This window comes from Oncorhynchus gorbuscha, linkage group LG09 (genome assembly GCF_021184085.1).
Source record: "Oncorhynchus gorbuscha isolate QuinsamMale2020 ecotype Even-year linkage group LG09, OgorEven_v1.0, whole genome shotgun sequence".
NCBI lineage: Eukaryota > Metazoa > Chordata > Actinopteri > Salmoniformes > Salmonidae > Oncorhynchus > Oncorhynchus gorbuscha.
This window is the reverse complement of record NC_060181.1, coordinates 10,384,581-10,402,793: the sequence shown is the minus strand read 5'-3', so window position 1 is coordinate 10,402,793 and position 18,213 is coordinate 10,384,581. Positions and strand designations below refer to the sequence as shown.

The window sequence follows — 18,213 nt, the reverse complement described above, 5'->3', positions numbered from 1 at the left end:
AAGTTCAACCAATGTTTTAGTTATCACAATTATTAATTGCTGCCATTAAAGCTCATTTGAATGAGTAGGGACGTATATAATTGGTATATGAATCACAGTTTCCCAGGCACATTTAAATACCTATATGATTGTATGGGTGTAGGCTTCTTCTGTTTGTCACTCAAAGCATGTAGAAATCCGAATTATTTTAAGATAAGCTTAGCCTACCATATTCGTCCATGGATGGATGTATTATGTAGACTATTTTAAATGATGTCTGAGACCACTAACAGGCTAGCGTACTATTAAAATGGTCGGTTGGTCAGTCAGTCAACAGTACGCATCTCACCTACTAATAAGTCTAAACTATCCATAACAGCTGCAATCGGCTTTCTCAATACGCTATACTATAGTACTGGTAGTTGTGCATATATTGCTGTATTTATATTATTTTTGTGTCTATTGTCATGTGTTCTTATTACGCGCTGCAAAATGAATTGCCCCCGCGGATAATAAAGACTACTCTACTCTAAAGCATAAAGAATGATCCAAAATGCACGCGTATGCATTAAGCAACAGCAGCCTACTCAAATGCTCAATTTCTACGGAGGAGCAGTGCGCATCGCACCAGGGTTCGTGAAGGAAAGGAGGCGCCAAGGAAAAGTAGCAGTGGGAATTCGGTCCGTTTTGTGAGGGGGCGGTCGCATGTAGCGTAAATTTTGGTCTAAGGCTTTTGAAAATGCCTATATCCCTGCAGTAACAAACGACAACGATATAGGCTATAGAAACTTACTGGATAAGAGACGGAGCACATATTAGACTGCGAGCAACAGAACCACGCACATCCTTGATCCTTCCGTTTTGGATTTAAACTACAGGCAAATTAAATTGCTATATGAGGGAACAAACCAAACGATACTGTATCGACATGTGTCGGGGGACAATGAATACAACCGAAGAATACGGCATCAAAGGCAAGTAGGCTATAACTTTCCCCGGTAACCTTCAAAAGTAGCCTAGGCTATCACCCAGCCGGTAGTTGAAGTATGATTATTACAATGAGAGCGGCAACTTCAGACAATTGACGTTGAAACGTTGTAGCAGCTTTTTCTGAGAGGTCTGAAGAGAGAAAGATGGTATTTGCTGAAGTTCAAGACACATCAATCACGGTCTGGTTTCCCCTCTCCTATGCCTATTTCAACTGTGGGTTATTTTGGAGATTGTATATTTAGAGGAAATCAAGATTATATTTTCCCGCGGAAACCTTAATCAGTTAATTGATACAGGCAATGTATCAACAGTCAGCACCGAAGGAATTGCAACACCGCTCCATAGTTTCCCCCCCTTCTGCAGCCTGCTATGCCGCGACCGACATAGAACCGTTATTTGCCGGGGGGGGGAACGTTTGTAACGTTTTCCCAATATGTGACTTCGAAAGGTATGATATTATACAGGGTAATTGGTCGAATACCATGCAGTTAATTTGGAGTGCGTGTAATACCATTTTGCACGAAATATGTGTAGGCTAAGTTATTGATAGGATAAGCAATGCAGGTAAAATATAATAACGGAAAAATATTGCAAGCATGACGCATGCATTTACTCCTACATAGTATGTGGACCTCTCTTGCATAGCCAAGGATCTTGGCAATCATCAAAATAATTGTTTACCCAGCGTCGTGCACGTCTAGGAACAGGATTGAGAAAAATGAAATTGCCTCAAGGGTATGTCGATTTCCATGGGGAAATAAAACATTGAAGTAAAACCATTAAAACGCAGAAAATGTCACGTGACTTGAATTTTGAGAGTAGACTGTCAAATTCAGATTGCCCATGCAAAGGTTCCTTCTCTCCCTGTTGTAAGTGGCTGTCTTGGGACCGAAGGCACTTAGCTAATTGTATAGCCTAATATATCTCATATAGAATTCAAACCCATAGATTGATCTTATTCCAATGTTATGTAGAACTGCTTGTGACTTGATGCCAGTGTTTGGCCATACTCCACATTCCTGCCTGGCTAATGGAAGGTGAGGTCTGGTTTGCCTCATTTATAAAGACCATATCAGTGGCCATATGAGCGAGGGAATGATCTTGCCCCAGGAAGCCAGGCAACTAGAGAGAATGATCTTGCCCCAGGAAGCCAGGCAACTAGAGAGAATGTTCTTGCCACAGGAAGCCAGGCAACTAGAGAGAATGTTCTTGCTCCGGGCAACTAGAGAGAATGTTCTTGCTCCGGGCAACTAGAGAGAATGTTCCTGCCCCAGGAAGCCAGGCAACTAGAGAGAATGTTCTTGCCCCAGGAAGCCAGGCAACTAGAGAGAATGTTCTTGCCCCAGGAAGCCAGACAACTAGAGAGAATGTTCTTGCCCCAGGAAGCCAGGCAACTAGAGAGAATGTTCTTGCTCCGGGCAACTAGAGAGAATGTTCTTGCTCTGGGCAACTAGAGAGAATGTTCTTGCCCCAGGAAGCCAGGCAACTAGAGAGAATGTTCTTGCCCCAGGAAGCCAGGCAACTAGAGAGAATGTTCTTGCCCCAGGAAGCCAGACAACTAGAGAGAATGTTCTTGCCCCAGGAAGCCAGGCAACTAGAGAGAATGTTCTTGCCCCAGGAAGCCAGGCAACTAGAGAGAATGTTCTTGCTCCGGGCAACTAGAGAGAATGTTCTTGCTCTGGGCAACTAGAGAGAATGTTCTTGCCCCAGGAAGTCCAGGCAACTATAGAGAAAATGTTCTTGCCCCAGGAAGCCAGGCAACTAGAGAGAATGTTCTTGCCCCAGGAAGCCAGACAACTAGAGAGAATGTTCTTGCCCCAGGAAGCCAGGCAACTAGAGAGAATGTTCTTGCTCCGGGCAACTAGAGAGAATGTTCTTGCTCCGGGCAACTAGAGAGAATGTTCTTGCTCCGGGCAACTAGAGAGAATGTTCTTGCCCCAGGAAGCCAGGCAACTAGAGAGAATGTTCTTGCTCCGGGCAACTAGAGAGAATGTTCTTGCCCCAGGAAGCCAGACAACTATTCTTAGAACTATTTAGGATCAGTACCTGCTGTAATGCTCTCATTTGGACTATAGCTAATGTAATTCAGTATCGGCAGCTTTTAACTATCCAGATGTGATTCAAACCTACAACCCTCTGGTTAGGACACAGTCTGGTATCCAACCCCTGACACTGGTCATAGTAGACTCCTTGGTCCTGTACACGGTCAGGTTGTCCAACTGATGTACAACACATTTGACACAATCATTTTTCTGCACATATATGATTGGGCCCTACACAAGCATTGTGGAAACAATGGTTGTGTAGACATTTTTGTGCCCACAAAGGGTGTTTCTCAATATGCATACTACTGTGCGCCACACTCTTATGCTCCTAGTGCATTCTCTGAAGACGTTCTCTTGAGTATGTTTTTGTGAGGACGAGAGTGTGGAGAATGCATTAAACATTACATTTGAGAAGCACTCGCATTTCCCTCTACTGCATTACCTTCCACTCCCTTACTGTATTACCTCACGCTGCTCCTCCCCTACTGTATTACCCCCCACTCCCCCTACTGTATTACCTCGCGCTGCTCCTCCCCCTACTGTATTACCTCACGCTGCACCTCCCCTACTGTATTACCTCACGCTAGCACCTCCCCTACTGTATTACCAACGCTGCACCTCCCCTACTGTATTACTCACGCTGCACCTCCCCTACTGTATTACCTCACGCTGCTCCTCCCCTACTGTATTACCTCACACTCTCCCTACTGTATTACCTCATGCTGCACCTCCCCCTACTGTAATAACTCACGCTGTCCTCCCCCTACTGTATTACCCCCCACTCCCCCTACTGTATTACCTCATGCTGCACCTCCCCTACTGTAATACCTCACGCTGCACCTCCCCATACTGTAATAACTCACGCTGCACCTCCCCATACTGTAATAACTCACGCTGCATTCCTCCCCCTACTGTATTACCCCCACTCCCCTACTGTATTACCTCACGCTGCTCCTCCCCTACTGTAATACCTCACGCTGCACCTCCCCATACTGTAATAACTCACGCTGCTCCTCCCCTACTGTATTACCCCCACTCCCCCTACTGTATTACCTCATGCTGCACCTCCCCTACTGTAATACCTCACGCTGCACCTCCCCATACTGTAATAACTCACGCTGCTCCTCCCCCTACTGTATTACCTCACGCTGCACCTCCCCCTACTGTATTACCTCATGCTGCACCTCCCCTACTGTAATACCTCACGCTGCTCCTCCCCTACTGTATTACCTCACACTCTCCCTACTGTATTACCTCATGCTGCACCTCCCCTACTGTATTATCTCACGCTGCTCCTCCCCTACTGTATTACCCCCACTCCCCCTACTGTATTATCTCACGCTGCTCCTCCCCCTACTGTATTACCCCCACTCCCCTACTGTATTACCTCACGCTGCTCCTCCCCCTACTGTAATACCTCACGCTGCTCCTCCCCCTACTGTATTACCTCACACTCTCCCTACTGTATTACCTCATGCTGCACCTCCCCTACTGTAATACCTCACGCTGCTCCTCCCCTACTGTATTACCTCACACTCTCCCTACTGTATTACCTCACGCTGCACCTCCCCCTACTGTATTACCTCACGCTGCACCTCCCCCTACTGTATTACCTCACGCTGCTCCTCCCCCTACTGTATTACCTCACACTCTCCCTACTGTATTACCTCATGCTGCACCTCCCCATTCACTGAACCTTCTTCCACAATAGAGACAAAACAAGATATACACCAAACAAATGTTTTAATTAATGATAACCAGCTAGCTATATGTGAATCAAAATAATCTAGGTAGCCAGCTAGTTAAACAGTCAAAAATGTTTAGTAACACTAATGTTTCGTGGGTAGCTAGCTACCAATTATTCATGGTTAGCTAGCTAGCCAGTTAGCCCTATTGAATTACTATGGACTTACACATTCACTGAACCTTCTTCCAGACAGGACAATGGCAATAGAGATAAAACAAGATACACAAAAAGAAAACATTTTACTTCATATCTATCAGCCAGCTATATGTGAATCATAATAATGTAGCTAACCAGGAAACCTAAAACTAACGGATAGGCAATTCTTCGTGTCTATCTGGCTAGCTAACAGTAGTAATTAGCCCTATTGACTTACTATGGCCTTGTGCACACTACAGTGGGTCTATAGTGAAGGCAGGTTAACATGCCAAAATTAACACAGCATGTATTTATTAACGTATCGAGATAAAAAAAATATTGTAGTCCGGCAACATATGAAATGTGAATAGGCAACATTTACTTCTGAAGTCGGAGGGTATTTTCTCTCGCTGCAGCTTAAATAATGGCCGTCATTGATTTCAAGAAATTTAGCTGCAATTTTTTTTTTTTTTACGAGGTTTCGTCATATTTCTGTGCAAACTTTCTGTTGAAGCGGTCATAGATGCATGTTTCAAAATATGTACGAACACAGAGTTCGCATTCGAGAAGACCACAGGTAGGATGCATTTTGATAAACACCCAATGTTTGTGTTTTATCACAAAAACAAAACAGTTGTATCACAACCATTGTGTCAAATGTGTTGTACATCGGTGTGTTGTACAGCCTGAGTGTATATGGGCCTTAGTGGATCATTAAAACTTGAATCTGATCATCATCATCTTTCTAACTGATCTGAATCACTCTCCTTGCGTCCCAACCGGCTCCCTATTCTCTTTACAGTGCACTACTTTTGACCAGAGCGTAGGGATTAGGGTGCCATTCAGGACGCTGTTGCTGTCTAAACCAGCCCTGCATCTCCATTGAGGTCAAATAAGCCAAAACAAAATCAGAACGCGATCCAAAGCAGTGTTATAAATGACACAGAGTAGAGAGAACCGTCATACTCCTAACCGTCGTACTCCTAACCGTCATACTCCTGCCAGAGTGCAGTTTGTTATTTCAGACCGGTTGAATTGGCCACATCTAGTCGTTCCTCTTCTGGGGGACGTTTTGTTCGTTTTTCTCTTCTCAATGTTGTTCAAACCCAGTGAATACATCAGAGGGCATGGTGGACAGGGGCATGGTGTGTGGCCAGGGGCATGGTGGCCAGGGGCATGGTGTGTGGCCAGGCGCATGGTGGCCAGGGGCATGGTGTGTGGCCAGGGGCATGGTGTGTGGCCAGGGGCATGGTGTGTGGCCAGGGGCATGGTGTGTGGCCAGGGGCATGGTGTGTGGCCAGGGGCATGGTGTGTGGCCAGGGGCATGGTGGACAGGGGCATGGTGGCCAGGGGCATGGTGTGTGGCCAGGGGAATGGTGGCCAGGGGCATGGTGGCCAGGGGCATGGTGTGTGGCCAGGGGCATGGTGTGTGGCCAGGGGCATGGTGTGTGGCCAGGGGCATGGTGTGTGGCCAGGGGCATGGTGTGTGGCCAGGGGCATGGTGTGTGGCCAGGGGCATGGTGTGTGGCCAGGGGCATGGTGTGTGGCCAGGGGCATGGTGTGTGGCCAGGGGCATGGTGTGTGGCTAGGGGCATGGTGTGTGGCCAGGGGCATGGTGTGTGGCCAGGGGCATGGTGGCCAGGGGCATGGTGTGTGGAGAGGGGCATGGTGTGTGGCCAGGGGCATGGTGTGTGGCCAGGGGCATGGTGGCCAGGGGCATGGTGTGTGGCCAGGGGCATGGTGTGTGGCCAGGGGCATGTTGTGTGGCCAGGGGCATGGTGGCCAGGGGCATGGTGTGTGGTCAGGGGCATGGTGTGTGGTCAGGGGCATGGTGTGTGGTCAGGGGCATGGTGTGTGGAGAGGGGCATGGTGTGTGGTCAGGGGCATGGTGTGTGGAGAGGGGCATGGTGTGTGGCAATTTCCAAACGTCCGAAGGTACCACGTTAATCTGTACAAACAATAGTACGCAAGTATAAACACCATGGGACCACGCAGCCGTCATACCTCTCAGGAAGGAGGTGCGTTCTGTCTCCTAGAGATGAATGTACTTTGGTGTGAAAAGTGCAAAACAATCCCAAAACAACAGCAAAGGACCTTGTGAAGATTCTGGAGGAAACAGGTACAAAAGTATCTATATCCACTGTAAAAGTCCTATAGTGACATAACCTGAAAGGTCACTCAGCAAGGAAGAAGCCACTGCTCCAAAACCGCCATAAAAAAGCAAGACTATGGTTTGCAACTGCACATGGGGACAAAGATCGTACTTTTTGGAGAAATGTCCTCTGGTCAGATGAAACAAAAATAGAACTGTTTGGCCATAATGACCATCGTTATGTTTGGAGGAAAAAGGGGGAGTCTTGCAAGCCTAAGAACACCATCCCAACCGTGAAGCACGGGGGTGGCAGCATCATGTTGTGGGGGTGCTTTGCTGCAGGAGGGACCGGTGCACTTCACAAAATAGATGCTTCATGAGGAAGGTCAATTCTGGATTTATTGAAACAACATCTCAAGACATCAGTCAGGAAGTTAAAGCTTGGTCTCAAATGGGTCTTCCAAATGGACATTGACCCCAAGCATACTTCCAATTTAAAGGCAATGCTACCAAATACTAATTGAGTGTATGTACACTTCTGACCCACCGGGAATGTGATGAAAGAAATAAAAGGTGAAATAAATAATTCTCTCTGCTATTATTCTGACATTTAACATTCTTAAAATAAAGTGGTGATCCTAACTGACCTAAAACAGGGCATTGTTACTGGGATTAAATGTCAGGAATTGTGAAAACTGAGTTTAAATGTATTTGGTTAAGGTGTATGTAAACTTCCGACTTCAACTGTACACATACAGTACCAGTCAAAAGTTTGGACACACCTACTCAAAGGTTTTTCTTTATTTTTTTTATTATTTTCTACATTGTAGAGTAATATTGAAGCCATCAACCATGAAATAACATATGGAATCATGTGGTAACAAAAATTGTTAAACAAATCAAAATGTATTTAATATTTTAAATTCTTCAAAGTAGCCACCCTTTACCTTGATAACGGCTTTGCACACTCTTGGCATTCTCTCAACCAACTTCACCTGGAATGCTTTTCCAACAGTCTTGAAGGAGTTCCCACATATGCTGAGCACTTGTTGGCTGCTTTACCTTTACTCTGCAGTCCAACTCATTCCAAACCATCTCAATTGGGTTGAGGTCGGGAGATTGTGAAGGCCAGGTCATCTGATGCAGCACTCCATCACTCACCTTCTTGGTCAAATAGCCCTTACACAGCCTGGAGGTGTGTTGGGTCATTTATCCTGTTGAAAAACAAATAATAGTCTCACTAAGCGCAAACCATATGGGATGGCGCATCATTGCAGAATGTTTCTTCTTATTGGTTTTCTTTAGTAGTGGTTTCTTTGCAGCAATTGGACCATGAAAGCCTGATTTATGCAGTCTCCTCTGAACAGTTGAGGTTGAGATGTGTCTGTTACTCGAACTCTGTGAAGCATTTATTTGGTCTGCAATCTGAGGAGCAGTTAACTCTAATGAACTTATCCTCTGCAGCAGAGGAAGCTCTTCCTTTCTTGTGGCGGTCCTCATGAGAGCCAGTTTCATCATAGCGATTGATGGTTTTTGCGAAGTTGTATACTACAGCCAATTCTGGGACATAGACATGTCTTATATGGGCAGAAAGCTTAAATTCTTGTTAATCTAACCGCAGTGTCACATTTACTGTAGCTATTACAACAAAAAAATACCATGCTATTGTTTGAGGATAGTGCATTACAACAAAACACATCACGGCAGCTGGTTTGATGCATTCACCTCTGAAGGTAAATAATGTACTTACATTCAGTAATCTTGCTCTGATTTCGTCATCCTGATTTGTCATCCAGCCATCTAGATGTGTGAAGGTTAGTGGCTTTTTTGTAGGGAAGCTAATGATCCATCATGTATGACATTCCTGGTAGTGTGTAAACTTACAAAAATGCTATGGTAATAAAAAATGTATGTTCTCTATAGTTATGTACTTAAAATGTTTAAATTGACCAATTCGGTACATTTGTGCAAACTCCTGTCAGACTTGATACAAAATGTTGTGTAGTGATGTAATTCTTCACTGGATCAGTCTGAAACTTTGCACACACACTGCTGCCATCTTGTGGACAACATCTAAATTACACCTAAAATACTATGTCAATGTATGGCCTTTCTCTTGCATTTCATAGATGATGAAAAAAGAGAACGTATGTTTTTTTTTCTGTGTATTATCTATTACCAGATTTAATGTTGTAACGCTCCGGGTGTCGTGGGTGTGGAGTCAACAACCAGGCGGGCCGGCTGTCTAATAAAGACAAACTAATTAACATAAACAGGTGCTACCACTAAACATACAAGGAGGGGGAGGAAAGACAATCAGTGGCAGCTAATAGGCCGGTGACGACGACCGCCGAGCTCCACCCGCCCGGGAAGGGGAAACACCCTCGGTCGGACTCGTGACAAATGTGTTATATTCTCCTACATTAATTTCACATTTCCACAAACTTCAGTGTTTCTTTTCAAATGTTATCAAGAATATCTATATTCTTGCTTCAGGTCCTGAGCTATTTTAGGCGAACATTTAAAAAAGGGTCCGATCCTTAAGAAGTTTTAATTAAATTAAAATGAATGATGGACTGTCGTTTCTCTTGCTTATTTGAGCTGTTCTTGCCATAGTAGGGACTTGGTCTTATCCCCGCCCCCCCCCCCCCCAGCTTGTCACAATACAACTGATTGGCTCATTAAGGAGGAAAGAAATTCCACAAATTAACTTTGAAGAATCTCAAATATAAATTATATTTGTATTTGTTTAATAGTTTTTTTTGGTTACCACATGGTTCCATGTGTTATTTCATAGTTTTGATGTCTTTGTTATTATTCTACAATGTAGAAAATATTACAAGTGAAGAAAAACCCTTGAATGAGTTGGTGTGTCCAAACTTTTGACTGGTACTGTACACTATATATATACGAAAGTATGTGAACACCCCTTCAAATGAGTGGATTTGGCTATTTCAGCCACACCCGTTGCTGACTGGTGTATTAAATCGAGCACACAGCCATGCAATCTTCATATAAAAACACTGGCAGTAAACTGGCCTTACTGAAGAGCTCAGTGACTTTCAACCAGGCACCGTCATAGGATGCCACCTTTCCAACAACTCAGTTTGTCAAATTTCTGCCCTTCTAGAGCTGCCCCGGTCAAAGTGCTGTTAATGTGAAGTGGAAACGTCTAAGAGCAACAACGGCTCAGCCGCAAAGTGGTAGGCCACACAAACTCACATAACAGGACCGCCGAGTGCTGAAGCGCGTCTGTCCTCGGTTGCAACACTCACTACCGAGTTCTAAACTTCCTCTGGAAGCAACGTCAGGCCAATTTGTCGGGAGCTTCATTACAGGGTTTTCCATGGCCGAGCAGCTGCACACAAGCCTAAGATCACCATGCTCAATGCCAAGTATTGGCTGGAGGGATGTAAAGCTTGCTGCCATTGGACTCTGGAGCAGTGGAAACGCGTTCTCTGGAGTGATGAATCACGCTTTACCGTCTGAGTTAGCAGATGCCAGGAGAACGCTACTTGCCCGAGTGCATAGTGTCTACGGTAAAGTTTGGTGGAGGAGGAATAATGTCTGGGGCTGCATTTCATGGTTCAGGCTTGGCCCCTTAGTTCCCGTGAAGGGAAATCTTAATGCTACAGCATACAATGACGTTCTTGTTCTGTGCTTCCAACTTTGTGGCAACAGTTTGGGGAAGGCCCTTTCCTATTTCAGCATGACAATGCCCCTATGCACAAAGTGAGGTCCATACAGAAATGAGTTGTCGAGATCGGTGTGGAAGAACTTGACTGGCCTACAGAGAGCCCTGAACTCAACCCCTTCAAACACCTTTGGGATGAATTGGAACGCCAACTGCAAGCAAGGCCTAATCGCTCAACATCAGTGCCTGAACTCACTAATGCTCTTGTGCCTGAATGGAAGCAAGTCAAGCGATGTTCCAACATCAAGTGGAAAGCCTTCCCAGAAGAGTGGAGGCTGTTATAGCAGAAAAGGAGGGGACCAACTCCATATTAATGCCCATGATATTGGAATGAGATGTTCGCCGAGCAGATGTCCATATACTTTTCGTCATGTAGTGTATACTGTATGAATAAAGAAGTCCTATGAGAGACCAGTATGGAGCCCATGAAGTCTGGCTGTGTTCCATAATTCATTCTAAACCTTATCTAAAGGGCTTTGATGAACTCAAGCCAAACGAGGAGTCCTGTGGCTGCCATCTGTCTGTCTGTGTATGCATATTTACCAAACAGCGAAGAAGAAGAAGACATGCCTTAGCCTTTAAAGAAAGAACGCTAAATTAAAACCTCACATTCATTTAATTGTCTAAATATGTGATGTTGTGTAGTGAAGAAGATACTACTTCCTGTTTTTCTCTTTCTCGTGTGTCATCTGGAGTGAGTCTCCCTGTTTTTCTCTTTCTCGTGTGTCATCTGGAGTGAGTCTCCCTGTTTTTCTCTTTCTCGTGTGTCATCTGGAGTGAGTCTCCCTGTTTTTCTCTTTCTCGTGTGTCATCTGGAGTGAGTCTCCCTGTTTTTCTCTTTCTCGTGTGTCATCTGGAGTGAGTCTCCCTGTTTTTTTCTTTCTCGTGTGTCATCTGGAGTGAGTCTCCTGTTTTTCTTTCTCGTGTGTCATCTGGAGTGAGTCTCCTGTTTTTCTCTTTGTCATTTGGAGCGAGACTTCAGGCTACGTTTGATAGTGGACGGGACATATTGATGGTGTGTGCCAAAATAATAAAACTTTTTTTTGACTTTTTATGTGTTAACGTGCTGTCGTCAGATCAGTTTGGTCTAGGGGTAGGGATTTAAGGGTATTGTTGCTTAGCAGCTTAATTGCAGTCATGTGTTTGTAACGGTTTTTCCATTTCACCTCACCCTGTTTATGGTCTTGTGGGAACTCACCCTGTTTATGGTCATGTGGGAACTCACCCTGTTTATGGTCATGTGGGAACTCACCCTGTTTATGGTCATGTGGGAACTCACCCTGTTTATGGTCATGTGGGAACTCACCCTGTTTATGGTCATGTGGGAACTCACCCTGTTTATGGTCATGTGGGAACTCACCCTGTTTATGATCATGTGGGAACTCACCCTGTTTATGGTCATGTGGGAACTCACCCTGTTTATGGTCATGTGGGAACTCACCCTGTGTATGGTCATGTGGGAACTCACCCTGTTTATGATCATGTGGGAACTCAAGTAGAACGCCATGTGTGTGTTTGTAGCATTTGAATTTAGAAGCTCGCCACCGACATGGTTTGGAACAGTTTGTTAGGGGAGTACGCTATAACTTGAATGGTCTTCTGTGAACATCAACATTTTAAAAAAAATGTAAGATTACGAAAAATGTGATGAACTGATTTTTTTAATACATTTCCAAAGCATGGACTAAAAACATTCACAAAATACCTTTTAGTATCTCTCTCTTGAATTGAAATGTTTTTAACAAAATATTTCAAAAGGGGAACATTCGGTTGTGTCACGTATCAAAACCCTGAGAACCAGAAGCAATTTATTTTTTTAACAGAGCAAAAAAAATATTGTCAGTATGAAAGCGAGAACATATTAAATTAATTATAAGAGGCTGAGAGTTCAATGTTTACAGGATAAGGATGTGTTGTCGCATCAGTCGAGTCAAGAAGTTGATTTAAAAAGTGGGCTCACAACCCACTTTAGAAGATTTAAAAAAGAGGAAGAAAACAAAGTAGGAAAAAAAAGGTAGTGGGGGAAAAAGGTGAACAATATCAACAACAGTAGAAATAAATGGATAGTCCATAATTAATGTGTCTTCCTAACCCTTGAACCCCCCCCCCCTTCCACAGTGTTCCGAGCTGCACCATGAAGACCCAGAAGGCTGGGGACCCCGGGGGCCAGACACCAAGCTCTCCTTCCCCACGCCAACGGATGGCTGGTTTCAGCCTGCGGGGTCGGAAGAAGGAGGGCCTGATCCGCGGCGAGCTGCGCATCCACTCCATGCCAGGAGCCTTCCTGGTGCTGGGGGTCATCGTGGTGGTGGTGGGCACAGCCCTGGCAGTGGCTGGGTACTGGCCCTACCGGACCCAGCGTTCCCAGCTGCTAGGAGTTGGACAACAAGGCTCTGGTTCTGTAGACGGGGCAGGAGGAGTTAGAGGTGGGGGTGTCTCTGAACCCCAGTCATCCGGTTGGAACCTGGGGGCTAAGAGCCTCCTGACCACGGCCAGTCTGATCCACAGTGAGCGGATGAAGCTCCTGGGACCAGTCATCATGGGCGTGGGGCTGTTCATCCTCATCTGTGCCAACACGGTGCTGTACGAGAACCGCGACAGGGAGACCCAGATGCTGCTGGCCCAGATGCGAAGCGTCATCTGTTCGGTGTCGGCGGCCGTGCCCTCGGCCGACCTCTCAGACATGTCAGCAGCCAACTCCATGGCCAGACACTACCAGTGGGTGAGCAGTCTGCCTGCCACCCACCTTAACATCCTCTATCTGCAGCAGCTGGCCAGCTCAGAGCCCCTGCTGCAGACGACCAGAGACAGCAGAGAGGAGGAGGAGAGGGCAACTGACTGTATGTACCAGCAGGCCACCGTACAGACGGAGGCTCTACACCACCAGGACTCAGCCTCGACCCCTTCCCTCCACTCCTCCCACTCCAACTCATGCAACTCCAGCAAGATGGGCTTCAACACGGGGAGGGACGGTGGTGGTGGTGGGCCAAGAGTAGGGGGCTTCAGCCCGGACCCCCAGCCCGCTCACCTCTTTAAGCTCAACAACTGTCTGGTGTCAGCCAGCTCCCTGTCCACTCTGGGAGGGGACGACTGGGAGAGGTCGGAGGTCACAGCCACGCTGCCCAGGCGCTCCCACAGTCTGAGCTACAGGACTAACCCAGGCCCTCATGGGCCCCAGACTGTAAAATGCCAACAGGAAGGGGCCATACGACCCTGGGGACCTGGGGCAGACCCAGAGGGAGTGCGGACTGAGCCCAGCTCAGACGTGTATGTGAACATGGTTGGGTGTGGAGGTGTGGAGCCCCCGGAGCTCACCCCCGTAGAGGAGCAGAGGCACCGCAGCTGGCCCCGGTTAGCCCTGGGCTGTGCCCGCAGGTACCTGAAGCTGGACAATAAGGAGGACTCGGTGGACAGACTACTAGACCAATTGGAGCAGCAGTGTTCTCAGTGGGATAACAGTTTCGGCTCAGGGCCTTTCCAGTGAGAGCCAGTAAAGGTCCCATATCTCAATAAGGCCCCATATCAGGGTCCTCGGTCTGTTTTTTTAAAAGCAGCTTATAAAGAAAGATCCTCATGAATGCTGATATATCCACAACTAGGAGAAGGAGCTTTTTCCATTGGATCATAACTGTGCACTGTTTTCACTGACTCCTGAAACCGGGAAAGGAGGCTATAACAGAAACCGTTCAAGTGATATCCAGTTGATGTATGAAGCTGATTTCCTCTCTCTTAGGATACACAGTACAGTGTTGAACGGTTTCCAAATCTGAAGAGACAGACCTTTAGAGACCTTGTTTCTCGGACTTCCCATGGCGTGGATATATAAACACAAGTGTCGGAGGACTCCAGATGAATTGGATCAGCTTGGCAGACATCATTATTTAAGAGGGGAACAATACACATACTGTCAAATATGAGTTTGAAAGATTTGCCAGTCTGTTTACTGGGTGGCAGTTCGGCTTGGCACTTGGTAGTAATGTGTTGGAATCAATTTGTCTTTCATTGACAAAGCGTTGCTAGTTTTCAGGACACAGCAAGCACATCCGAATGTGGGAGGTAGAACCACATTCTAATGAGGGACCGTCTACACTTTGCAATCAATTTAAAAACCAAACAACTGTAACCTGGTGAGCGCAAGATGTGCTAATGACAACAGCTAGTCAAATAAAAAATATGTCCGTAGGAGACTAAAACAGGTGCATGATGATAGAGATGTCATGTGTCATCTACATCTACATAGTTATGCAGAATAATGGTTGTGTATTGGCTGTGTATCAGAACAAGAGAGAGTCAATAATAGGTTGGTTAACACTATATTTAAATGGTACGTACATAAGGACTTCATAACACACGAATAAACAGTACATAAGCATTTATTAAGCATTATGTATGGCTTATGAATGTGTAATAAATCCCTTATGTAGGTACCCTTCAACTACTATGCTCTCCGTTTACTGTAGTTCTATTGGTTATTACCGAGGCTGTGTACCAAATAACACCCTATTCCCTATATAGTGCACTACTTAAGACCAGAGCCCTATTCCCTCTTTAGTACACTACTTTAGACCAGAGCCCTATTCCTTATATAGTGCACTACTTTAGACCAGAGCCCTATTCCCTATATAGTGCACTACTTAAGACCAGAGCCCTATTCCCTATATAGTGCACTACTTAAGACCAGAGCCCTATTCCCTATATAGTGCACTACTTTAGACCAGCACTCATAGGGCTCAAAAGTAGTGTTCTGTATAGGGCAGGGGTTTTTCATCCTTGTTCCTGGAGAGATATCCTCCTGTAGGGTTTAACTCCAACCCTGTTCCCAGAGAGAGATCCTCCTGTAGGGTTTAACTCCAACCCTGTTCCCAGAGAGAGATCCTCCTGTAGGGTTTAACTCCAACCCTGTTCCCAGAGAGAGATCCTCCTGTAGGGTTTAACTCCAACCCTGTTCCCGGAGAGAGATCCTCCTGTAGGTTTAAACTCCAACCCTGTTCCCGGAGAGCTAATGCCCTGTAGGTTTAAACTCCAACCCTGTTCCCAGAGAGCTATCCTCCTGTAGGTTCAGGGAATAGGGTGCTATTTGAGACTCAACCCCAGGTAACCGACGGTGAGGAAACCCTTCCCTTCCTCATGTCTACCATCCTGTTGATTTTCTCTCTGCCTCATCTCAGAGTGCATCTTGTGTTTGTCCCAAAATGGCACCAAACTCCCTACAGAAGTAGTGTACTGCTTTTGACCAGGGCTCATAGTGCTCTGGTTAAAAGTAGTGTTCAATATAGGGAATAGGGTGCCATTTGGGATGCAGGCTTAGTGTTTACGAAGAGGGGGTCAAACCTTCATCCGTCCAATACAGGTGAGGGAATGGAGGACAGACCAGTCAGTGTCGACGCTGTCCGTCTCTGATTTAATGGAATGGTCAGTGTTTTTGCATGCAGTTGGGGTGTGTGGGGCTACGTGATTAAGACATGTTTGGTTCACTAGAGAACAAGACCCCCCCCACACACACACACACTGGCTGATGTGGAGAGAAGACTCCACTGTGTTTGCAATGCCACAGTCTCTCTCTATTTCTCTCTCTTGTCAGTGTTGCCTGTTTTGTATGGCATGTCAGTGTGACAATATGTGTTCTAAATGTACAGTATTAACAAGCAATATCAGTAGGTCTGCCAGAACAATTATTGTCTGTGTCTGGCCCTGTCGACCCACATACCAAGGCAAAGCTTTAAAAAAGAAATTGGGGAAAAAAATCCTTGTGTTTCGTTTGTTCAACTTGGGGTATTTATGTGGCATCACTATTTCTGTGCTCAACACTGATGACCCTATTCCTCACCAGACAGGGGCTATGCGTCTCATTGTTCCTCCCAGGTCGAGGATGTAAACCTGGGATGTGACGCAACGGGCCTCCTAGCTGTCCCCAGGCTGGTCCACACAACACCGCAGCCAATCAGCAGGCTTTACCACTACACAACGGATTCAAACGAGACAAATAAATGGAAGTCCGAACAACATTTTGGGATCTCTCGTATCAAAATCGACTTTCTCCACTACTATTACTTTAATCTGTGCTAAAGACTTTGACTGAGGACATCCTCGGAGTTAGATAACAGTCACCTACATTTACAAAACCACAAGTTCCTCCTCTGTGTAGATCGGCTCTCACATCATGGCTTCCTGTTGGAGCAGTCCTCCTGGGGGGGGGAGGAAGGAGAAATTCCCAAGCCGTAATTATTCTAAGCAGCGCCCCCCCCCCCCATTTATTAGATTTTATGGTTCCTTCCGGGCAGGTATGCAGTCTCTCGTGATCTTTTCTCATTTAATTGGTTGTTTACAAGATGGCTTCTGAGATTCTATCAGCTCGTAAAGCTAGCAAGCAAGACCCAGGGCCCTCTCCTGCCAAAATCACAAGGAGGTGGAGGATTACATTTGTGGGAGGGGGTAGGGGGGCATGGGGCTGAGAGTTACATCACCAAAAAGCCAGTGGCAATTGTGTTGGCCCACTTTCCACGTTCTGTTTATCTGCTAAGCTATCTGTCACTCCAGTTGGAAGGATTTATGTTCGGTGCGATGCCAGCGAGAATATTGTGAACCGTCCATAAGATGATTTGTCCGGTGAAGATGCATATAAATTGTCTTCCATTGGCAGAAGGTGCTGCCCCATTACTACCTCTGATGCATTAGCATCTGGCAAGCAGAGATTAACCAGCATATGTCCAAAATGGCACCCTATTCCCTATATAGCACACTACTTTAGACCAGAGCCCTGTTCCCTATATAGTCCACTACTATAGACCAGAGCCCTGTTCCCTATATAGTGCACTACTTTAGACCAGAGCCCTATTCCCTATATAGTGCACTACTTTAGACCAGAGCCCTATTCCCTATATAGTCCACTACTATAGACCAGAGCCCTATTCCCTATATAGTGCACTACTTTAGACCAGAGCCCTGTTCCCTATATAGTACACTACTTTAGACCAGAACCTGTTCCCTATATAGTGCACTACTTTAGACCAGAGCCCTATTCCCTATATAGTGTACTACTTTAGACCAGAGCCCTATATAGTACACTACTTTAGACCAGAGCCCTATATAGTACACTACTTTAGACCATAGCCCTATTCCCTATATAGTGCTCGAGTGCACTTGTTTTGACAAGGGCCCATATGGCTCTGGTCAAAAGTAGTGCACTATGTATGGATTAGGGTGCCATTTGGGATGCACCCCCAAGTCTCTGGCCATCTGCAGTCAACATGATGTCAGGGGTTAAAGGTCAAGAGCAATCTGAGGCATCGGTCTTATCACCTTTTCAGCTGATTAGACGATGCTACTTAAAATGCTCTCCAAAGTCCTCAGTCTTTCTCTCTTTAGTATTAACTAGTTATCATGTTAGACCAAACTACAGCAATTTATGTAACCCTGTGGGTGACCCTGTGGGTGATCAGGGTTTTGTGATTTAGAAAGAAAGCTGAAATGTGTGGAGGAGTACTTAGAAAGATGGCTGAAATGTTGTAGAGTTGTAGAGTACTATTCTGTT

General features: G+C 45.8%; 2 protein-coding genes across 2 annotated transcripts; one reads left to right on the top strand and one right to left on the bottom strand.

Moving 5' to 3' along the window:
- The first annotated feature begins 536 nt into the window (after positions 1-536).
- On the top strand, positions 537-16,579 carry LOC124042673 (transmembrane protein 200A-like). Its single transcript, XM_046360756.1, has 2 exons — positions 537-953; positions 12,801-16,579. The coding sequence occupies exon 2, from the start codon at positions 12,817-12,819 to the stop codon at positions 14,164-14,166; it is 1,350 nt and encodes a 449-aa protein (XP_046216712.1). The 5' UTR covers positions 537-953; positions 12,801-12,816; the 3' UTR covers positions 14,167-16,579.
- On the bottom strand, positions 5,987-6,472 carry LOC124043078 (putative uncharacterized protein YHR217C). The gene has a single exon (XM_046361250.1). The coding sequence runs from the start codon at positions 6,470-6,472 to the stop codon at positions 5,987-5,989; it is 486 nt and encodes a 161-aa protein (XP_046217206.1).
- Positions 16,580-18,213: the final 1,634 nt, after the last annotated feature.

Bases quoted from the DNA above. Each gene is read 5' to 3' on its own strand.
- LOC124043078 (XM_046361250.1), bottom strand. From the start codon at position 6,472: ATGCCCCTGGCCACACACCATGCCCCTGGCCACACACCATGCCCCTGG.
- LOC124042673 (XM_046360756.1), top strand. From the start codon at position 12,817: ATGAAGACCCAGAAGGCTGGGGACCCCGGGGGCCAGACACCAAGCTCT.